This window comes from Brettanomyces nanus, chromosome 1 (genome assembly GCF_011074865.1).
Source record: "Brettanomyces nanus chromosome 1, complete sequence".
Taxonomy (NCBI): Eukaryota; Fungi; Ascomycota; class Pichiomycetes; order Pichiales; family Pichiaceae; genus Brettanomyces; species Brettanomyces nanus.
This window is the reverse complement of record NC_052374.1, coordinates 2,799,984-2,818,119: the sequence shown is the minus strand read 5'-3', so window position 1 is coordinate 2,818,119 and position 18,136 is coordinate 2,799,984. Positions and strand designations below refer to the sequence as shown.

Below are 18,136 nucleotides of genomic sequence, written 5' to 3'. Positions count from 1 at the left end.
TCCCTCTTCTTAATATATTCCATTTCGTATTATCCGAAGCCTCGTATTATCCGAAGCCTTTCCTGCCTAACGTCTTTCCTTTTCCGTCGAGACTCGATGACTATGAATTTTTCAGCTTCGCGAATTTTCATCTCTCAGTTTTCGGTTTGATTTTTCAGCTTGATTTTTGAGCTTTTGTCTGACTGATTCAAATCAACGGAACGTATCGCTACTTTATATTGTAATAATGTCGCTCTCGAAACAGGTAGAAAACCTCAAACTCGAAGCAGAGCAAAAAGTCACCCCTTGGGAGGTGGAAGGTGCTGTGGTCAACGGAGAAGCCGTTGCTATTGACTATGAAAAACTTATTAAGCAGTTTGGTACTAGGCCCATCAATGAAGCTACTTTAGATCGTTTCAAAGAGGTCACAGGATACGAGCCCCACCATTTTATGCGGAAGGGACTTTTCTTTTCGGAACGTGACTTCAACAGGATTTTGGACTTATATGAGCACGGAGAACCTTTCTTTCTATACACAGGTAGAGGACCCTCCAGTGACTCTATGCACTTAGGTCACATGGTTCCATTTATTTTCACCAAATGGCTTCAGCAGGTGTTTGATGTGCCCCTTGTGATAGAACTTACTGACGATGAAAAGTTCCTCTTCAAGCAGAAATTGACTATCGAGGACGTCAAAAAGTTTGCCAAAGATAACGCCAAGGACATCATCGCCGTGGGCTTCAAGCCGGATAATACCTTCATCTTCTCGGATCTCGAATATATGAACCCGGCTTTTTACGAAACAATCCTCCGAGTTTCTCGACAGATCACCACTTCTACTGCCAAGGCTGTGTTTGGCTTCCAGGACTCCGATTGTATTGGTAAGATTCACTTTGCTTCCATTCAGATCTCTACGGCTTTTCCTTCGTCCTTCCCTGACGTTTTGGGTCTTCCACCAAAGACTCCTGCTTTAATTCCATGTGCCATCGATCAAGATCCGTACTTCCGTGTTTGTAGAGACGTGGCAGAGAAGTTGCACTTTAGTAAACCCGCCTTGATTCATTCCAGGTTCTTCCCTGCTTTGCAAGGTCCAACCACAAAGATGAGTGCCTCAAATGAGAACACTGCAATCTTTATGACGGACACCCCCAAGCAGATCAAGAAAAAGGTCAATAAGTACGCCTTTTCTGGAGGTAAAGCTACTTTAGAAGAGCATAGAAAGTATGGAGGTAATCCTGATATCGATGTGGCCTATCAGTATTTGTCCTTCTTCAAAGACGATGACTCCGAGTTGAAGAACGTTTCCGACTCGTACAAATCCGGTGAGCTGCTTTCGGGTGAGATGAAGAATCTCTGTATCGATGTTTTGCAACGGTTTGTTAAGGAGTTCCAAGAAAGACGCGCTAAAGTGGACCAGCCTACTTTGGATGCCTTCATGAAGCCTCATAAGTTGATTTGGGGACAGAAACCTCGCCGTGTGGCACCAAAGCCTAGAGAGACCAAGCAATCCAAGAAAAAGAGTTAGGTACTATCTACTTACTTACTTTTATATATGTATCTATACTTTATTAAGAGCACTCATCGACTTTTTAGCGGACTGGCGTACTTCTTCAAACGTCTTAACCAATACACGGGCATCAGCATTGAATAGTTTCCCGATAGGATCCTTTTTGAACCATTTGCGAGTTTCTTCCTCTGCCTTTGATACGTCCTTTCTGGACATCCGCTTGTATGCGGCTGGATCTTCTCTAGGTATCAAAGAAACAAGTGTTTTTTTCGTTGATGCCGCCCCTGGTCGCTTTGTCTTGGCCATATGTTCTACCAGCTTCAAAGTATCGACCATAACAAATAGAGTGTGATTGAAGTTGAAGTTCAAAGTGGATTCTGGCAACGTTGGAGTGTTCCTAATGGAAATTTCTGAATCTAAGACGTGTGCAATCACTGATAAACTCCACTTCTCTGCCTCCGTGAAAGTACTGTCCGATCCTGAAACCGCCTTTTTGTACAATCTCGCAAACTCAGCTCTATATTCTTCATATAATGCCGACTTGGAATCATAAACTAGCAAGTTAGCAACGCATTGTAGTGCCAAATAATCCATATCAACAACCGGATTCACTCTATCTAGTACAGCAGCAGCCTCGTCGCACTTTTCGTGCATTCCACAATCCCAGAATGTAGTTAGGTCACGGTTGTCATTGACTTTCTGGTCAATGTCCCTACCGTGTTTTCTATAAATTTTGTAAAATCGTCTGATCTCAATCTTGAGTTTGCTTTCAATGCTTCTGTCGTCATTTTCAAGTCTACAAAGACGAATTCTTTCTAATGTATTGAGATACTTTGTGAAAGAAGATTCAAGTCGAATCTCAAATTGAAAAAATCCTTCAAGTTTACTCAATGAAAGGTTCTGGAAGCAGTTGAATATCAGATGAGGCACTTCTGCTGCAACATTTTTGGAATAGAACGATTCCACGTTATTCAAAAGGGTATCTTTAAGAGTCAGTGAAGAACACCGAGTGACTAAAATATGTGCAAGCGTGTCCAATTGCACAAATTTGACCTTCAGGGATTCAAACAATGATTCCGCTCTCGATACGAGATTCACCTTTACGTATAAAGCTATCAACCATAGTTTTATATGAAATTCGTAAGGATTTGTAGCCAAAGCAGACTCCAAAATAACTATAATATGCATGTAGACATCTTGCTGCGATGATGTAGATTGTACTAGCATTGCCTGTGATGCCATAATGATCAATTCGAAGCTCGCAGAAAAGTCGAATTCCTGTAAATTGGAAAGTAAATGACATGAGGACGCATATAATTGGCAACACTGCTCTAAAAATTGCTTGCAATGCATTATTTCTGGATGTGAATATAGTTTAAGCTTCATGTAGTTCACCACAAGAAGCAAGTCGTCATCAGAGGCCAAATCAGAATCGCCTAAAACTGATCCAGAAGTGCTTTCATAGACGTCTTCAAGAACTTTGTCCAAAACCTCGTCTTTACGGGTGATAAACTGTTTCAAATCCAGAAAGCAGCACTTCTTGGAACCGTATTTGGTAATGTACTGTTTCAAATAGGTCTCTCTGGACAACGAAGAATCATATTTGAAAGCCTCTAGATATGCGAGATACTTGTTACGACCATTAGGGTAATCGTCTATCAGTTTGACGCACTCGGGAAGCCTATTCAAGTGAGAAGCAGCAATTAGAAGCCACTTCCATGTGTCCCAGTCGTCTTCTTTTAAATCAACTAGGTAGTGGCGAGAAGTTGTAAGCAACTTGTCGTACTTTTCACTCTTGCACAACAAATTGAGATACATAAGCTTCAACTCCAAATCGTTTTCCTTTTTGAGAAACTCCTCTAACACCTGTAAGCACTCTGAATGCTTGCCCACAAGAATCAGCAGCTCGCAAAATACATAGAACTGCTGAGCCGTTTGAGGAACTGCCTGCTGACAAAGCTTAAGACCAAGCATTGGATATAATCTTGCGTTGGCAGTACTTAAGCGGTTCTTACAACACTTACAAGCTAGTAAAAACCCACTGGCTGCCCAGAATTGTATTTTCCTGGCAGAATAAGCCCCCTGAGACTGTAAAGTGGACGGTCTCACAGCCTTTGTGAGTAGCATCGCCGACTTCTGTAACTGTAAAATGTCTCCATTCTTCACAGAGTGTGAGAACCACTCATAAACCAAGTCAAAGCTGGGATACTTCTTGCTGGCTGCTTCGAAAACGTCTTTTTCCGGCTCATAATCGCAAAGCTCGAACACTCTAATTAGAGTGGACAATGTGTCCGAGTCACTGGGGCATTTATTCAAAAGATTGCACGCTTCGGTAAGTGCTTTATCCTTCTTATCGTCTTGTAAAGCCAAGGCCTCGGATCTGAGTGCATAGAAATACGAGCTATTCGGGTACTTACGTATTTTCTTGTCGATAAGCTGCACAGCCAACGAATAATTACCAGCACTCATCGCAGTATCGATGAATGGGTCACGAGGAGCCATGATGAAGGAGGTTTGGACTGAAGGAGACACTCTAATTTGAATTGACTGATGGATGGAATAAGTGGTTGGTCGTGGTCTTCAACACTAAAAAAATTGTCTACACGGTGTACGGATGAGAATTATGGTTTACTACATAGCTACCTAATTGTCAAGAGATCCCTTGTAAAGATGGTAAGCAGAAGCCTGGTTGGTACCAAAAATCAAGGACTCTGCAATAACGGTATTCTCCCTTCTTGAAGCAGCAAAGACAACCAATTCAGCAATATCCTCCTGGGTCAAAGGCTCGCTATTTTCATAAACCTTTTTGGCACGTGACTTGTCACCTCTAAATCTCATTAAGGAGAACTCGTCACTTTCGACGTTACCGGGTTCAATCTCCATGACCCTAATACGAGTATTGATCAATTCCTCCCGTAATACGTGAGTAAAGCTTCTTAAAGCGGCCTTGGTGGCACAGTAGATACCTCCACCAGGGTATGGGTTTCTACCGGCTACAGAACCCAATTGGATAATATCACCTTTGTTTCTCTGCTTCATCTGAGCCACCACAAGCTGGGTGAGTTGAATCATGCCCAAAACATTTGTTTGAAACATCACATCGACATCTTTTGGATTCACACTACCAATTGGGTCTAGACCCAATGCCTTACCTGCATTATTAACCAAAACATCAATTGTTCCAAATTCTTGTGGAAGACCTTTGAAAAATGGCTCAATCGTCTCAATCTTCGACACATCCAATATCACGGGGTAAACCTTCAACTTAGGATACTTTGCAGAAAGTTCGTCCCTCAAAGCGTCAAGTTTTTCTAGTCTTCTAGCAGCCAACACTAGCTTGATGTCTCCGTTGGAGGCCTCGGCAAAACTTTGGGCCGTAGCCTTTCCGATACCGGCAGAGGCACCTGTGATGAGGATGGTCTTACCCGCAAGCCTTTTTGCAATATTTCCAAACATTTCTAGAGGTTTTCAGAGGCAATGAAAGGAAATGAGTGGTAATAAAAGGAGATGAATGATGAATAGTAAGTAGTCTGCTGAGTTAAGATACGACTCTTTAATGTGCGCTTTGGTGGGGCGGAGTTCGGCTTCCGAAAACGGCAAGTGTCGGGAAAAGTACCCGCTGGCGAAGAAGAGCGAATTCCGATTAGGCAAGAAGTCGGCGAAGAGAAACAGAGACATTTAGGGGACGCTGGATAATGGATACCTGAAGGTTGTGCGATGAGTTGAATGTAGTTGTTGAGCAGATGATATAAATAGGTTATGGAATTAATAAACTGCACAGGTCTGACTGGTCTCGATGAATAATGCAACTGAACAAGATATTTTGCAGAGACTAGTAAGTTGCTGAAGATTGCGACGAATCGATAGGAAATCTAAATCAACGTTTGAGGATGGCACAAAGATAAAATTTGATAATGCCAACGGGATTCAAAGGATAATGGAAAAGATGACAAGAAATACCGAACATGCCAAAAGTTAGTCTGGTGATTGCAGGAGGAAAGATAGAAAATTGCGATGTATAATTACGATCATCCATCCCAGTTTTAATACTTATATGCATAACACGCATTATTATAGAACACTGCTTTTCTAAAAACATGTAATAATCAGCATTTATCTGTCAATGTAATGCTAACTACATTACGGTATAAATAAGCATCATGAATTTTGGGAAAAAATTTAGAGTTTAGCTCAGTTGGGAGGGCGTTAGGCCGCGGACCTGGAGTTCTCAAGTTCGATTGCAGCTTGCTTCATTTTTAACTGATAAAAAGTTCTTGTACCTGGTTTAACGGAATGAGAACTTTCATTCGTCTGAAGAATCATCGCGTCATTACTGTGGGGTAATAAAGGTCAAGTTCAAAATCTTGCATATCGGCGATACGGCCGGGGCTTACGGGACGATGATGGTCAGCTCTTCAAGAGGTTATGTTTGGTTAACATCTCTCTAGGGGTTTAGCGACGGAAGAAGATACAAAGATGGGAGAAAGACAGTTACAGTCAGAATGGGATTGCATAGAATGTGGGGAATAAACTACAGCAAGCGAGCTCAAAAGAAGCCAAAGACTTGGGCTGTTATTGATAGGACTTGGCTATAGGAGATGGAGAACTGCCTTCAAAGACGTTGGGGAACAGCAAAAAAGAAAGGTGACATTGGAATAGAAGCTGCCCGATTAGGAAAGTGAAGAGGAAAAATGGTGTGATTTTTAAGATTTGTAGTTTCTTTTTAAGCTAGAAGTTCATTAACCTGCGTCAGACTGCATACTATTTGAGCCACCAGGTGATGGAGTAGCGACAGGGATAGCTGCTATTGTTAAAATTGCCCTTTCAGGAATCTTCGGTATTGGCATTCGGCCCGGTAGAACATGCTTGGCAGATAACTGCTGTTGGAAGCCGCACAGTGCCGCAGTTATTCCTCAATTCGAACTATCAGATCTGAAAAGACTATAGCAGAAGAAGCCAATGAAATGTCGTTTATTTGACGATCAAGAAACGAAAACAAAGTAAAATCGATGCTCAAGGATTAAAAAACAAAGCCAGAAAATGCCGGATGACTTAACTTTTAAGTGATCACTAACCACCTGGTTGTGAAATGATCTCCACTGTTGTAACTACTGTCCTCACAGTAGGCACTTATAAAAAATTCTTCCCGCCCTTAAAGAATTTGGAATTCTTGTCATCAATCACTCCGTATACAATTACTCCACTAGTAGCTCCCAGTAGATCGCAGTGATGGCCTTCCTTGGAAACACTAATCGCCAGTGCCACCCCGTGGTACCCAGTAAAGAGTTCACAGTAAGCAAAAAATTTTCTCGTTTCTTTTCACCCAATTCCGCTCCGCTCGTTTCACCATTTGCTTCCATTTACCGGCTTTTCGCTTTTAGCTGCCTTAGGCCTTTCTCCATATTCTTATCCTTTTTTGTTCTTTTTAAAATTGCTCCCATTTTCGCCTTTTCCTTGGTCACTCCTCTTTTTTCTTTCTGATTTTTTATCCTTTAACTTTCTTTGATTATTCCTTCTTCCCTTTTGTACGTTGTTCCATGGCGTCTCTTGACTTCGACGATTACGATACCATCTTATCGTCTCTTCACGGACCTGCGGACCCTCCGAACTCTGAAATTCCCTTTCATCAGCCTTCTCATCTTCAACTTCAACATCGCCAGCAGATTTCTCAGGGTAAAGATGATGAATTTTCTATGAATTTAGGAGCTTTCCAACCTCCAGGTGCTTCCATGTTTGCTCCGTCTGTTTTCGCCGACGACAGTTCTCCTCTCAAGCAGCAACAACAGCAACAACAGCAACAACAGCAGCAACAGCAGCAACAGCAACGCCAACAGCAGCGTCAGTCACAGCTTCATTCGCAATCAAATTCACAACAACAGCAGACCGCTCAGTCACTATCAGCAGAAAACTTTCATCCCCAGCAGTTCCAAACTTTCCAGTCACAGACTTCTAGCGGAAATAACTCTAACAACACTCCGACCAATTCTCAGGGAGCCTCACAATTTGGTATGCTTCGGTCTCAGCAAGAGCAGCTTCCTCAGCAGACATTTGTTTCTCAACGATTTGATTCCATCGGCTCCACGTCTAATGCTAGTGCGGATCTCAATTTTAGCGATCTCACCGATGCCATGAGTAGCCTCAGCAGCTCTATTCTATCTCCTTATTCCTCTGGTTCATCCCCGGATGGCTTTTTGCTTAACGCAACGGTAAACACAACGAACAGTAATCCTAATTTCGTTCCCGTCGATCATGAGAATACTGGCCCTACCGCTGCAGTTGTCGCAACGACCGGCTTGCCTCCTGGTGCAGGTTATGTTCCCATGGGTGAATCCATGTCTACGAGTACAGTCACGTTCAATTCGGCCTCCATTTTCGACAGAAACGCACAATCTGACAATTTAGCTGGGAACAGCGGTGGCGCTACAGCTTCTACAACCCGTACCTCCTCTTCTAACAGTAATAACAGCGGAGCTGGTTTTAGGTTAAAGCAGGAGGAACCTTTAGCTTCTATTGCCAAGGTCAAATCGATTTCGGATGAAAAATCCAGACTTTCGAAGGCCACGACACGCGGTAGAAAGAAATCTGCTGCTACTATGAAGCCCAAGAACGAGGCTGGACCTGGAAGGCCCGGCAGAAAAATCAAGTCTTCTCACAATCTGATAGAGAAAAAGTACAGAACAAACATAAATTCAAAGATCGTCGAACTCCGTAATTGTGTTCCTGCTCTCCGTATATTGGTATCCAAGAATCGGCCCAGTGATCCTAGCTCTGCGAATACCGTGGATGGAGAAGAGCAGTTTGATGATGATTACATTGGCAATGGTTATAGCGACGATGAGCAGAAGTTGGATGGATTGAAACCTGCTAGAAAGCTAAATAAGGCTACTATTTTATCCAAAGCTACGGAGTATATCCGCCATTTGGAATCCAAAAATGAAATATTGGCTCAAGAGAACCAGAAACTTAAAGAACTTTTGATTGCTAGTGGCAATGCTCCATTTGATGCTACTGGGCCGACTCCCATGCAACCTATGGGTTCTTCCGTTTCTCACGCAGCCTCGCAGCAGCTTTACAGCGACTCCAGCTACACTTCGTCGCCTTCTTTCAACAGTAACAGCAGTAATGTTTCTCCTGCGAACAACTTACTAAATCACTCTCCTCGAGGGGTGTCAATGAGTGGAACAATTTCAAGCCAACAACATCAGAATCAGAATCTGCAGCAGCAGCCCCAGCAATCTTTTGGAAACAAGGTTCTTTTAGGAGGTATAACTTGCATGTTGGGAGCATCGGCTATGGACGATTTTACCTTCAACTCGGGTACAGGCCATAAGGGATTGTTTGCATTACCGGTTATAGCATTCGACTCCTCATCGTCATCTCTTGCGTTTAACACAGGTGTTTTCAGACTTCTTTCAGGCCTTTTGAAGGTCGTTCTGTGCTTCTTTGTGGCTTACTACTACTTTGTGATGCCAATGCTAGTCTCTCTACCGGGTAAACGCGATAAAAAGACGGCCAGCTACTCTGAAAAGGTTTCGGCTGCGCTTTGTGCTTTACTTTCTGGCTTTGCAGATATCATTTTGCATCCAAAACGCGTTTATGACTCTGCTCTATATGTAAGACCAGAGAATGTCGAGTATCAGCTTCTCAAATCACTTCATGCTGATGAAGTTTCGTTATCTTCAGTTGTTAGGGCCTTGGCGTTGAATGGCCGGTCTTGCGATAACATGTTCTTGAAATCCATGTACATTAAGAGACTCTCTGAAATTAATAGTGAGTTTTCACAGAGTTCAAATTTTGTGATTTCTGCAATCATCGGAGTCTGGAACAAGCTTTGCATTGACAGATTAGGTGCTTACTATTGGACCAGAGCCTCTGAGAGGCGGTCCAAGACAACCAATAAGGTGTTAACCAACTTGCTTTGGAAATTTAGCTATGAGAGCACTAGCCTAGCACCATTGGCATCTGTTTGTGATTACAAACCTGGTTTACTTGTTTTATTAGCAACTAGTCTTTGCGAAAAACTTGTTGCAGAGGCTCTTAAGCTTATGGTTAGAATCAATGCATTGCAAAAGAAGCTTGAAAATGCAAGAGAAGAGCACACCACTGCAGAAGATGTTGAGAGGAACGATGATGAAGACGAGGATGAGCCTATGAACTTGGACAGCGAATCGATTTCTAGGCAGATCGAGGATCTCAAAAAACAAACAGCAAGTCTGCTCGCTACAGTGAGGATATTTGACAATGCTGTTTCACCGGAGCTTGCTCTCAGGGTGCAAATCCTTCAGTTCTTAATGAATCCAGAGCGCGAGCAGCTTGAAGACTGCTTTGAGCAGCTCAGAAAGTCGGGCATAACAATGGTTGCAAGTGATTTGAAACTTGGATTTGTCTGTAGCATGTTGAAATATGAGCTTTTGCACTCGCCAGAAAACTACGCAGTTCTTCTCACATGGGTGAGAAAACTCGAGCTTCCAAGTTTCACGATGAACTTCCACAGCGGCTCCAGATTGACACTATTTGGTTTTGTGATACTTCTCAATGCTTTTGATACTCTAACATACGATATATTGCAGAAGTTGGATCAATATGTGGGGTTGAAGCTTGAGCCAACCTGTGCCGAGAGAAATTTTACTGCCGATGGACAGTCAGCGTCGTCAGAGTTGTTTGACGAGGACGAAGAGTCAGAGGAGGATATCAGCGAGGTGGACGAGGAAAACGACTCAGTACACTCTTTAGAATCTCATCTGACTAGTTCGACAACATCATCTAGTACATCAATAGGAACAGTTGACGAGGATTACATCAAAAGCAGTACAATGATCCCGAAGATTAACTTCAAACTACTCAACATCCTTGGGAACATGAGAATTTTCGCGGGAAATAGCGAGCACGCTGCAGAGCTAGAACTAGGATCTGACCTCAAGAACTACATCATCGAAGGTCTCGTCTCTTACATCGAGAGATTGAATGGATTCTAGGGACTTTATTTATATTATAAATTGGGATGCCAGGCGGAATCAGCTAATGATGCTGTTGGATCACTTTCAGTTTATTTTTCATCTTCTTCGTTTTAATTTCTATTTGCGTTTCATTTTTGTTAACTTATTCTTTTATTTGTTCGTTTGTTCATTCTTTTGATTCTTTTATTTATTCGACGAGACGATATAATAGAGTTGCCAGAAAATCATTTCTTGCTCCTGAAAAAGTAATTATTAAAGATGAGTTTATGCCCTTACCTTGGCTACTATTAAAACATATATGCTTCCATTTGGCTTTGAAAACTCAGACATTTGTTCAGAGAACTATAAACACCGGTAGCTGGCATAGGACAGACATCAACTCATGGGGGAGACAGTAATGGGAAGAAAATGAAAATATGCATTAAGGAATTCACACTGAAACAATAAACTAGTAAATGATAATTGAAGAAAGGCCGTCAATAGACTCTAATAGCACATGAATAAATAGAAAAAGAAATTTTTAGCATCATTAAGAACGTCAGGGCATGTCGACAAAGTTTGAGGACGAGACAGGTACCAATCATCAAATTTAATACTCAGTGGTAGATGGCGATTCGTTCTGTGAAAAATTATTTGATATGCGTTATATATATAAAGGCCCTTTCACAAATGAATACACAAAACATATAACATAATCGTGAGTAGGACCCTGCCCTAAAAAGAAATTAATTTGGAAGAAATGAGGCTCGCCGGCCTGAAAATATTGAAAGGTATCATCATATCCCTGAAATCAGAAAAAAATGAGATTGACAAATGAGAAAAGAATAAACATCGTGGATACCCGTACTTTGGAAAGGGAGCCATTTCCTTCAAATGTTTGTATATGAATAGTACTGGCGGCAGTGGTAGTGGCAGCAGTAGCAGTAGCAACAGCAGTTGTAGCTGCAACTCCTGATGCAGATTTAGACTCACATAAGCATGATCCAAAGCTATTTTCACACCTCACTACTGTAAGTATACTTGCTGTTTCTGTAACGACTCCATTGATTGTGCAAGGAACGGTGGTTATGAGAACGTCTGTGATGGTCTTGGTGCCAGTAGTTGGTAAACTGGTTTCTACTTCATTGCAAGGACATGCACCTTGGCTATTCTCACATTTCACCGTTGTAAGTACTGTAACAGTGTCGGTGACCACCCCATTGGTTGTGCATGGGACTGTTAATGTTATGCATTCAGTAGTGGTCACCGTTCCTGTTATCGCAGTTGAAGTCGTGATGAGATAAGAAGAGCTCGTGGATAAAATGATTGCTGATGATAATGACGTCGTACTCTTAGTGGTGGTTTGCTCAATAGAGCTTGTACTAAAGTTTGAGTAGATGCTACTTGTACTAGTGATGCCACTTGTTATTGAACTGCTGCTATTAGTGGTGACAAGCAATGTGGTCGAGGAGGTAGTTGATGAAGTGGAGGTAGTCAATGAAGTGGAGGTAGTCAATGAAGTGGAGATTGTTGATGAAGTGGAAGTAGTTGGAGAAGTGGAAGTGTCGGACGTTGTTGGCGTGGTGGAAGTGTCGGACGTTGTTGGCGTGGTGGAAGTGTCGGACGTTGTTGGTGTGGTGGAAGTGTCGGACGTAGTCGGTGTAGTGGAAGTGTCGGACGTAGTCGGTGTAGTGGTAGTGTCAGACGTAGTTGGTGTAGTGGTAGTGTCAGTTGTTAATGTGGATGTGATTGCAAGACATTCACCGGGAGCAAATACATCATCATCGAGTAGAGTCACAGCACCATTCAAAGCGAATAAGCCGCCATTGACTGTAACTGAGTCAGATAGAGAAATACTAGCGGTGGCAATAATTGTTCCGATGAATGATGACCCAGTGTTTAGAGTTGCTGAAGAACCAACTACCCAATAAACATTACAAGCCTGACCGCCGTTTTCAAACACAACATCTGAATACGTTTCAACGGTAAGTGATGAGCCTATTTGGAATATCCATTCAGCATTGGGATCATTTTGAGCATCAAGAGTAAGCGTGCCAGTAAGTGCAGCTGTGGAGCTGAAGGTATATGTACCCGGAACTAGAGTTGTGCCACCAAGGTCGCCAGTTAAAGTTACACCAGAAAGGCCAGACAAAGTTGTATATGCAGTGTTGGCATCAGCCATTGCATCAAGCGCAACCTCATTATCAATCTCTTCTGTACCAATGATAATACCATCAGGAAATCCGGTGATGGAGGTCCCTGGAGTTAGGGCCACATTTCCAGTTAGAATAGTCGAACCAGAATTGGTAATCTCAGACGCGGCTATAACTGCAAAATATGCAGCAGTGCCCAAGTATGTGTCTGCGGCTGAACCAGGAGTAAGAATCCACAGGGATAGCAAAAAAAATAATGGAGAGGAAAAAAGTTTCATGACTGATTGGCAAAGCCTATATGACAAACCAACATGTGTGGGGTCTCTACACCTTTATATGAGTGCTTAGAGGATACCTACTGAAATTCGGTGAATTGTCCAGACTTCTATTTCATTGCTGATTCGAATCCGTCAGAGAAAGAAAAAGAAACAAAGCTATCTTCGGGCATTGATGTGCGCCAATCCACCCAACGAGGCTTACATTATTACTGCAAAAAGATGTTCACATCTGTCATTATCCGCTTTAATCTAACTTGCTATTTATGCCAACGCACTTTAACCACAAAAAAACAAAAATGGTCTCACTTTCGATCTCCACCCTACTATCGGTCGGCGCATATCCACATTAAACTGCAATGCAACACATTTCATATTAACATTTTTTAAATTGGGGTACTACCAACTTTGATCAAAAAATGGGGGCAAGATCACTGTTCGGCAAAAAGGCTCAGAATGCTGCCTTTACTGTCTACACGATCAGCAACTCAGAAGTTGAAGAGATGTATCGTTTTACATAATTTGGGTATCTTTGTTTGTGATTTTATTTGTTTACACTTGAGAAAATATTCATTTAGGGGTTATACATTTTAAGAATTATATATGCATGATCTGCAAATTTCATTTCCTTCTTATTGTTCTTAAAGAGGCTGAGAGTATTTGAGACTTTATTGCCCAGATAGAGGAAAGCATCATGCAGCCCGCGTATGCTCAGCCCACAAATGTATCACGCTGGAAAAAGCGGCTCATAGAGGTACAATATGCGGCTAAAAAATGTAAACAGGTTTTTGGCCACCCTGCATAAGAGGTATTTATATGCGCCCTTTACGGATCATTTTATGTACGTCGGTTTATCCTTCTGGATTCAACTCTAAACTTTATTTTACAAGATTCATATAAAAATGTAAAAACATCCGTACACCTAATATTATCGACGTGGGCGTCTCGACGACAATTTTTGTTCCTTTGTCGACAGCACCATTTTATTGAATCATGAAAAATTGACTACACTCAGATACCGTCAGTAATTACTTCAGCTTAAGACTTTATAACCTGCATGTATCCTTACGGAAATCAGCAGTACCCTTACAACGGGATTCAGTCGGGCCAGCTGGGCCAACCAGGTCAGCAGGCCCAACAGGCTCAACAACCTCCTCAGGCTCCTCAGGCGCAGCAGGGTCCGCAGCCTCAATTGTATCAGGGTCAAACTCAACAACAGTATATGGGCCAAAACCAGCAACAGCAGCAGCAATTTCCTCCACAGACCACAGGATACGGCTTCAGTCCGCAGTCGGTGGCCTCATCAATGCAGCCCCAGACTACCGGGTGGACACCTCAGCCTCAAGCCTCGACTCAGCCACAAATAGCCAGTCAGGCCACAGGGTGGAATTCGGCTCCTACGGGTTTTCAGCCACAAACGTCGTTTGGTCAGACTCTCCAGGCACAGGTAACCGGCTGGCAAGGTCAGCAGCCTCAGCCTCAGCCTCAGCAGCCTCAGCAGCCTCAGCAAACTCAGCAAACTCAGCCGAATGCACAGCAACAAACTCAACAGTTTGCACAGCCACAGATGCTACCAAGCCAGATTCCCCTTTTGGCACAGCCAACGGGAGCCTTTATGTCGTCAATCAAGTCGTTTGGCAGTGAGAACGCAGATCTTAAGATTCCAAGCATTCGTCTATCGTTCATCGGCGCCAGAGATCAGCAGCGATTTGAGCAGATCTTTCGTCGTAACGTCAGACCCGGAGAGCGGTCTATTGACGCGTCGGCGGCCAGGCAGGTTCTTCTCAAATCCAACTTGAGTGCTTCACAGCTAGCGCAGATATGGGCTTTGGCTGACACTAACAAATCTGGTCAGCTACTCTTTCCGGAGTTTGCCTTGGCACTCAGCTTGTGCAACAACGCTATTCACGGCGAGCCTGTTCCCCAGTTTTTGCCCGAGAAGATGCAGAATGAGGTGACCAGTTTCGTGGACGTGATAAATTTCAACGTCGCAGACGGAGCTACCACCGGGGGTACTTCTCGCCGCCCTTCAGGTATACCGGGCGCGTCAGGCTCACTAGACGCACTTCCGGCTACTTCGTTCATCTCGCAACCAACAGGAGGATATCTGCCAGTTTCCTCTCAGCAGGCTGCTAACCTCATTCCAGTGCAAACAGGAAGTAACTTGACCTCTCAGGCTACTGGCTTTGCATCTGGTTACGTTGGCTTGGGAGCACCGCCACAAACATCTTTTGTGGCACAGCCTACAGGAGGTGCTTTCATGAGACCACAGGCCACGGGTTTGATGCCCCAACCAACGGGTCTAATGGCTCAACCTACGGGTTTAACAGCTATGCCTACTGGAAAACCGGGTCAATGGGGATTCGTGTCGATGCCTACTGGTGGGTTACCTGGTTTGGACGCCATGAGAAATCAGTTTTTGCCCAACGCGCCACAAATGCCAAACTTAGCAAGTACCATGGGCGGCACACAGGCTTCTAACGTCACCTGGGCCATCACCAAACAGGAGAAGCTGATCTACGACAGTGTCTTTAAGAAATGGGACACCAACCACAATGGCTACGTTAGTGGCGAAGTCGCAATTTCCGTTTTCGGAAAGTCCGGTTTGAGTCGAAGTGACCTGGAGCAGATTTGGAACTTGGCCGATATTGGCAACAAAGGAAAGTTGGATAAGGACGAGTTCTCTGTAGCTATGCACCTTATTTACAGGCGACTCAACGGCTTTGAAATTCCTGTTCAGCTTCCTCCGGAGTTAGTTCCTCCGTCTTCCAAGCTTCTTCAGCAGACTATGAGTGACATGAAGGGCCAGTTGAAAAATGGAAATGCTGCAGAATCATCCAGAAGGAGATCAAGTGCTTCTTCGCTGCGGTCTGCTGCCAGTTTCAAGAACGACGACAACGATATCGAATACGTCAGTCGTGCACGGCATAGGGCAAGACGCGAGTCACCTGAGTCTAATTACGATGACGGGCATGCAGTCGAGAACCACGTGACATTGACAATTGAATCTCTCAAGAAGCAGATCCATGAAAAGCGAATTCTTCTTGCTGCTGTTGATGCTGAAGACGATGGTGATAATGAGGAGAACTCTGAGGAGGCTCTTTGTGAGAAAACAGAGATCAGCTTACTCAAAACGAAGATTAAGGCTGCACAAGCCAAACTTAACGAGGCCGGAAGTGGAGACGCAGCGGCGTCCATAGATGAACGTCACAGACTCACTAGAAGGCTTCACGAGTATTCCGACAGTGTTTCACAGCTTGTCTCGCAGATTGATGATGTTGCAGAGCAACTTAAAACCGCCAAAATAGAGAAATATGGCTTGGAATTGCAGAGAACAAATCCTAGCGGTATTAATATCCACGGCAGTGGACCAGACGGGAGATTGACTGCGATGGATCGTCGCTTAGCCAAGCAGAAAGCTATTCTACAGACGAAAATGGCCAAGTTGACTGGAAAACCGGCCCCAGATTTGTCAGCCTTCGAGATGAACGAGGAAAAACTGAGCTCCGAGGTGGACAAGGTTACAGAAGAGACCAGACAGAAGGAGGAGACGGTTAATGAGATCGCTTCTTCTATCGGTGAGATGATTAAGGAGATTGAGAAAACTGTCTCCATGTCCAGTTCCATGGAAATCGGCTACAGTAAATGGGAAAAGAAAGAAGGAGTTGAAAGTGGCGAAGTTCGTGAGTTCATCGAGTTTTTAAACTCTACCAGACCGGCCCATGATACCAAAATAGTGGGAGCAGATAGTAGTAAGGTAGAAAGAAGTGAAGGAAATGTCACATCGCAACAGTCGATCAACGCGACTGGCTCTTCTTTAGAGTCAACGGGATCGAAGGGATCGACCTCATCGATCTCGTCAGCTGCATCGAAATTACTCCGGCCTGGACAACGTGTGGTGAGGGGCGTTTTGTCGGCCGAGGAGAGGGCACGGACGATCAAGGAGAAGGCTGAACGTCGGATGAACGAGCGCTTAGAGAAACTGGGAATTAGACGAAGGACTCAGCCAAAGAAGGTGGAGGCTGAGTCTCAACCTGAACTTCGTACAGAGCAGGTTGCTCCGACACGTACGGAACCTCAGCCACAATCAATTGCTGTTCCTGCTGCAGAACCACCTATGCCATCTGCAGAGGACTTGTCATCCTCGGAGTCAGAAGACGAGGAAATCCAGCAGCTTCTGGCTCAGAAAAAAGCCCTAGAAGAGAAGCGGCGGAAAAAGAAAGAGCATAGAGAGCAACGGATTGCCCAGCTTAAGGCTGAAATGGCAGCCTTGAGAATGGAAGATGGGGAGGACGGTGAAGGCACACATAGCGGTGGGGTGGCCTCTAACGGAACTCCCGCTACTGGAGATGTTCCCTCACCACGAGCAATCACCGAGGAGGCGTCACCCGTGCCAGCTGCACCACTCCATGACGCAAATACCAATCCATTCGCTTCGATGGTTCAAGCGGAAAGAGTAGAGCCCAAGGCTTTAGAGGATGCGCCTGTCATATCAGTCGAAAATGCGACTTCCACAACACCTGCGGTTCGAAACAACAACCCTTTCTTCAAGCCGGATCACCACGAACCCGAAATTGACGTGCACAAACTGAAGGTACAGCGTGACGCTCAGAGAGGACTGGGAGGAGACGGATGGTCTGACGACGAGAATGCCGATGCAAATGCAGAAGATTCCGATAGTGAGATACCAAATGCGTCTAAGCAGGCCGCTTTGGCTACGTTGTTATTTGGCGGCGGTAGTCATCGCACTACTCCCTCACCTTCCATCGAGAAGATAACACCTGCCTCAGGCGACATAGTTGAGTCTGCCGACGAGTCCGTGGACGAGTGGGAGGATGCCAAAGAGGCGGAACAGACCTCAAGGCCAATGCCGGAGGCCCGTGAGGAGTCTGAGACCTCGGTTTTCCCGGCGCCTCCGATTGCCGCGGTCCCTCCGATTCCCTCAGCACCTCCGATTCCCTCAGCACCTCCAATTCCCTCGGCACCTGCAACATCCGTGGCTCCCCCTGCCTCGGTAGTTCCAGCTGCCCCACCGGCTCTCATGGAAGGCCCACCAGGGGCCCCTGCAGCTCCGCCGCCTCCTCCTCCTCCGCCACCGCCGGGAAACCCAGGTAGTGCCCCCGGTAGCGAACCTGCACCGGTCTCATCTAACCTCCTAGGTCTCCTTTGGGGCGAAATCAACCAAGGAAAAGCGCTCAAGAAGGTCGATAAGAGCCAACAACATATTGCCACAGGTGCAACCGTTGGAAAAGTCATCTCAGAGGTGAATTAAGAACTTAGATATGT

The 18,136-nt window shown here is 44.5% G+C and overlaps 5 protein-coding genes across 5 annotated transcripts; 3 read left to right on the top strand and 2 right to left on the bottom strand.

Annotated features, from left to right (window-relative positions):
• Positions 1–226: 226 nt before the first annotated feature.
• Positions 227–1,504, top strand: WRS1 (tryptophan--tRNA ligase; the record flags this gene model as incomplete). Its single annotated transcript, XM_038921634.1, has 1 exon — positions 227–1,504. One exon carries the CDS (start codon positions 227–229, stop codon positions 1,502–1,504), a length of 1,278 nt encoding a protein of 425 aa, XP_038777562.1.
• A 33-nt stretch (positions 1,505–1,537) lies between these two features.
• Positions 1,538–3,988, bottom strand: FOA43_001313 (uncharacterized protein; the record flags this gene model as incomplete). The annotated part of the gene is made up of 1 exon (XM_038921633.1): positions 1,538–3,988. One exon carries the CDS (start codon positions 3,986–3,988, stop codon positions 1,538–1,540), a length of 2,451 nt encoding a protein of 816 aa, XP_038777561.1.
• Positions 3,989–4,129: 141 nt separating this feature from the next.
• FOA43_001312 (uncharacterized protein) lies at positions 4,130–4,942 on the bottom strand (the record flags this gene model as incomplete). Its single annotated transcript, XM_038921632.1, has 1 exon — positions 4,130–4,942. One exon carries the CDS (start codon positions 4,940–4,942, stop codon positions 4,130–4,132), a length of 813 nt encoding a protein of 270 aa, XP_038777560.1.
• Positions 4,943–7,023: 2,081 nt separating this feature from the next.
• On the top strand, positions 7,024–10,461 carry FOA43_001311 (uncharacterized protein; the record flags this gene model as incomplete). Its single annotated transcript, XM_038921631.1, has 1 exon — positions 7,024–10,461. One exon carries the CDS (start codon positions 7,024–7,026, stop codon positions 10,459–10,461), a length of 3,438 nt encoding a protein of 1,145 aa, XP_038777559.1.
• A 3,446-nt stretch (positions 10,462–13,907) lies between these two features.
• On the top strand, positions 13,908–18,122 carry FOA43_001310 (uncharacterized protein; the record flags this gene model as incomplete). Its single annotated transcript, XM_038921630.1, has 1 exon — positions 13,908–18,122. One exon carries the CDS (start codon positions 13,908–13,910, stop codon positions 18,120–18,122), a length of 4,215 nt encoding a protein of 1,404 aa, XP_038777558.1.
• Positions 18,123–18,136: the final 14 nt, after the last annotated feature.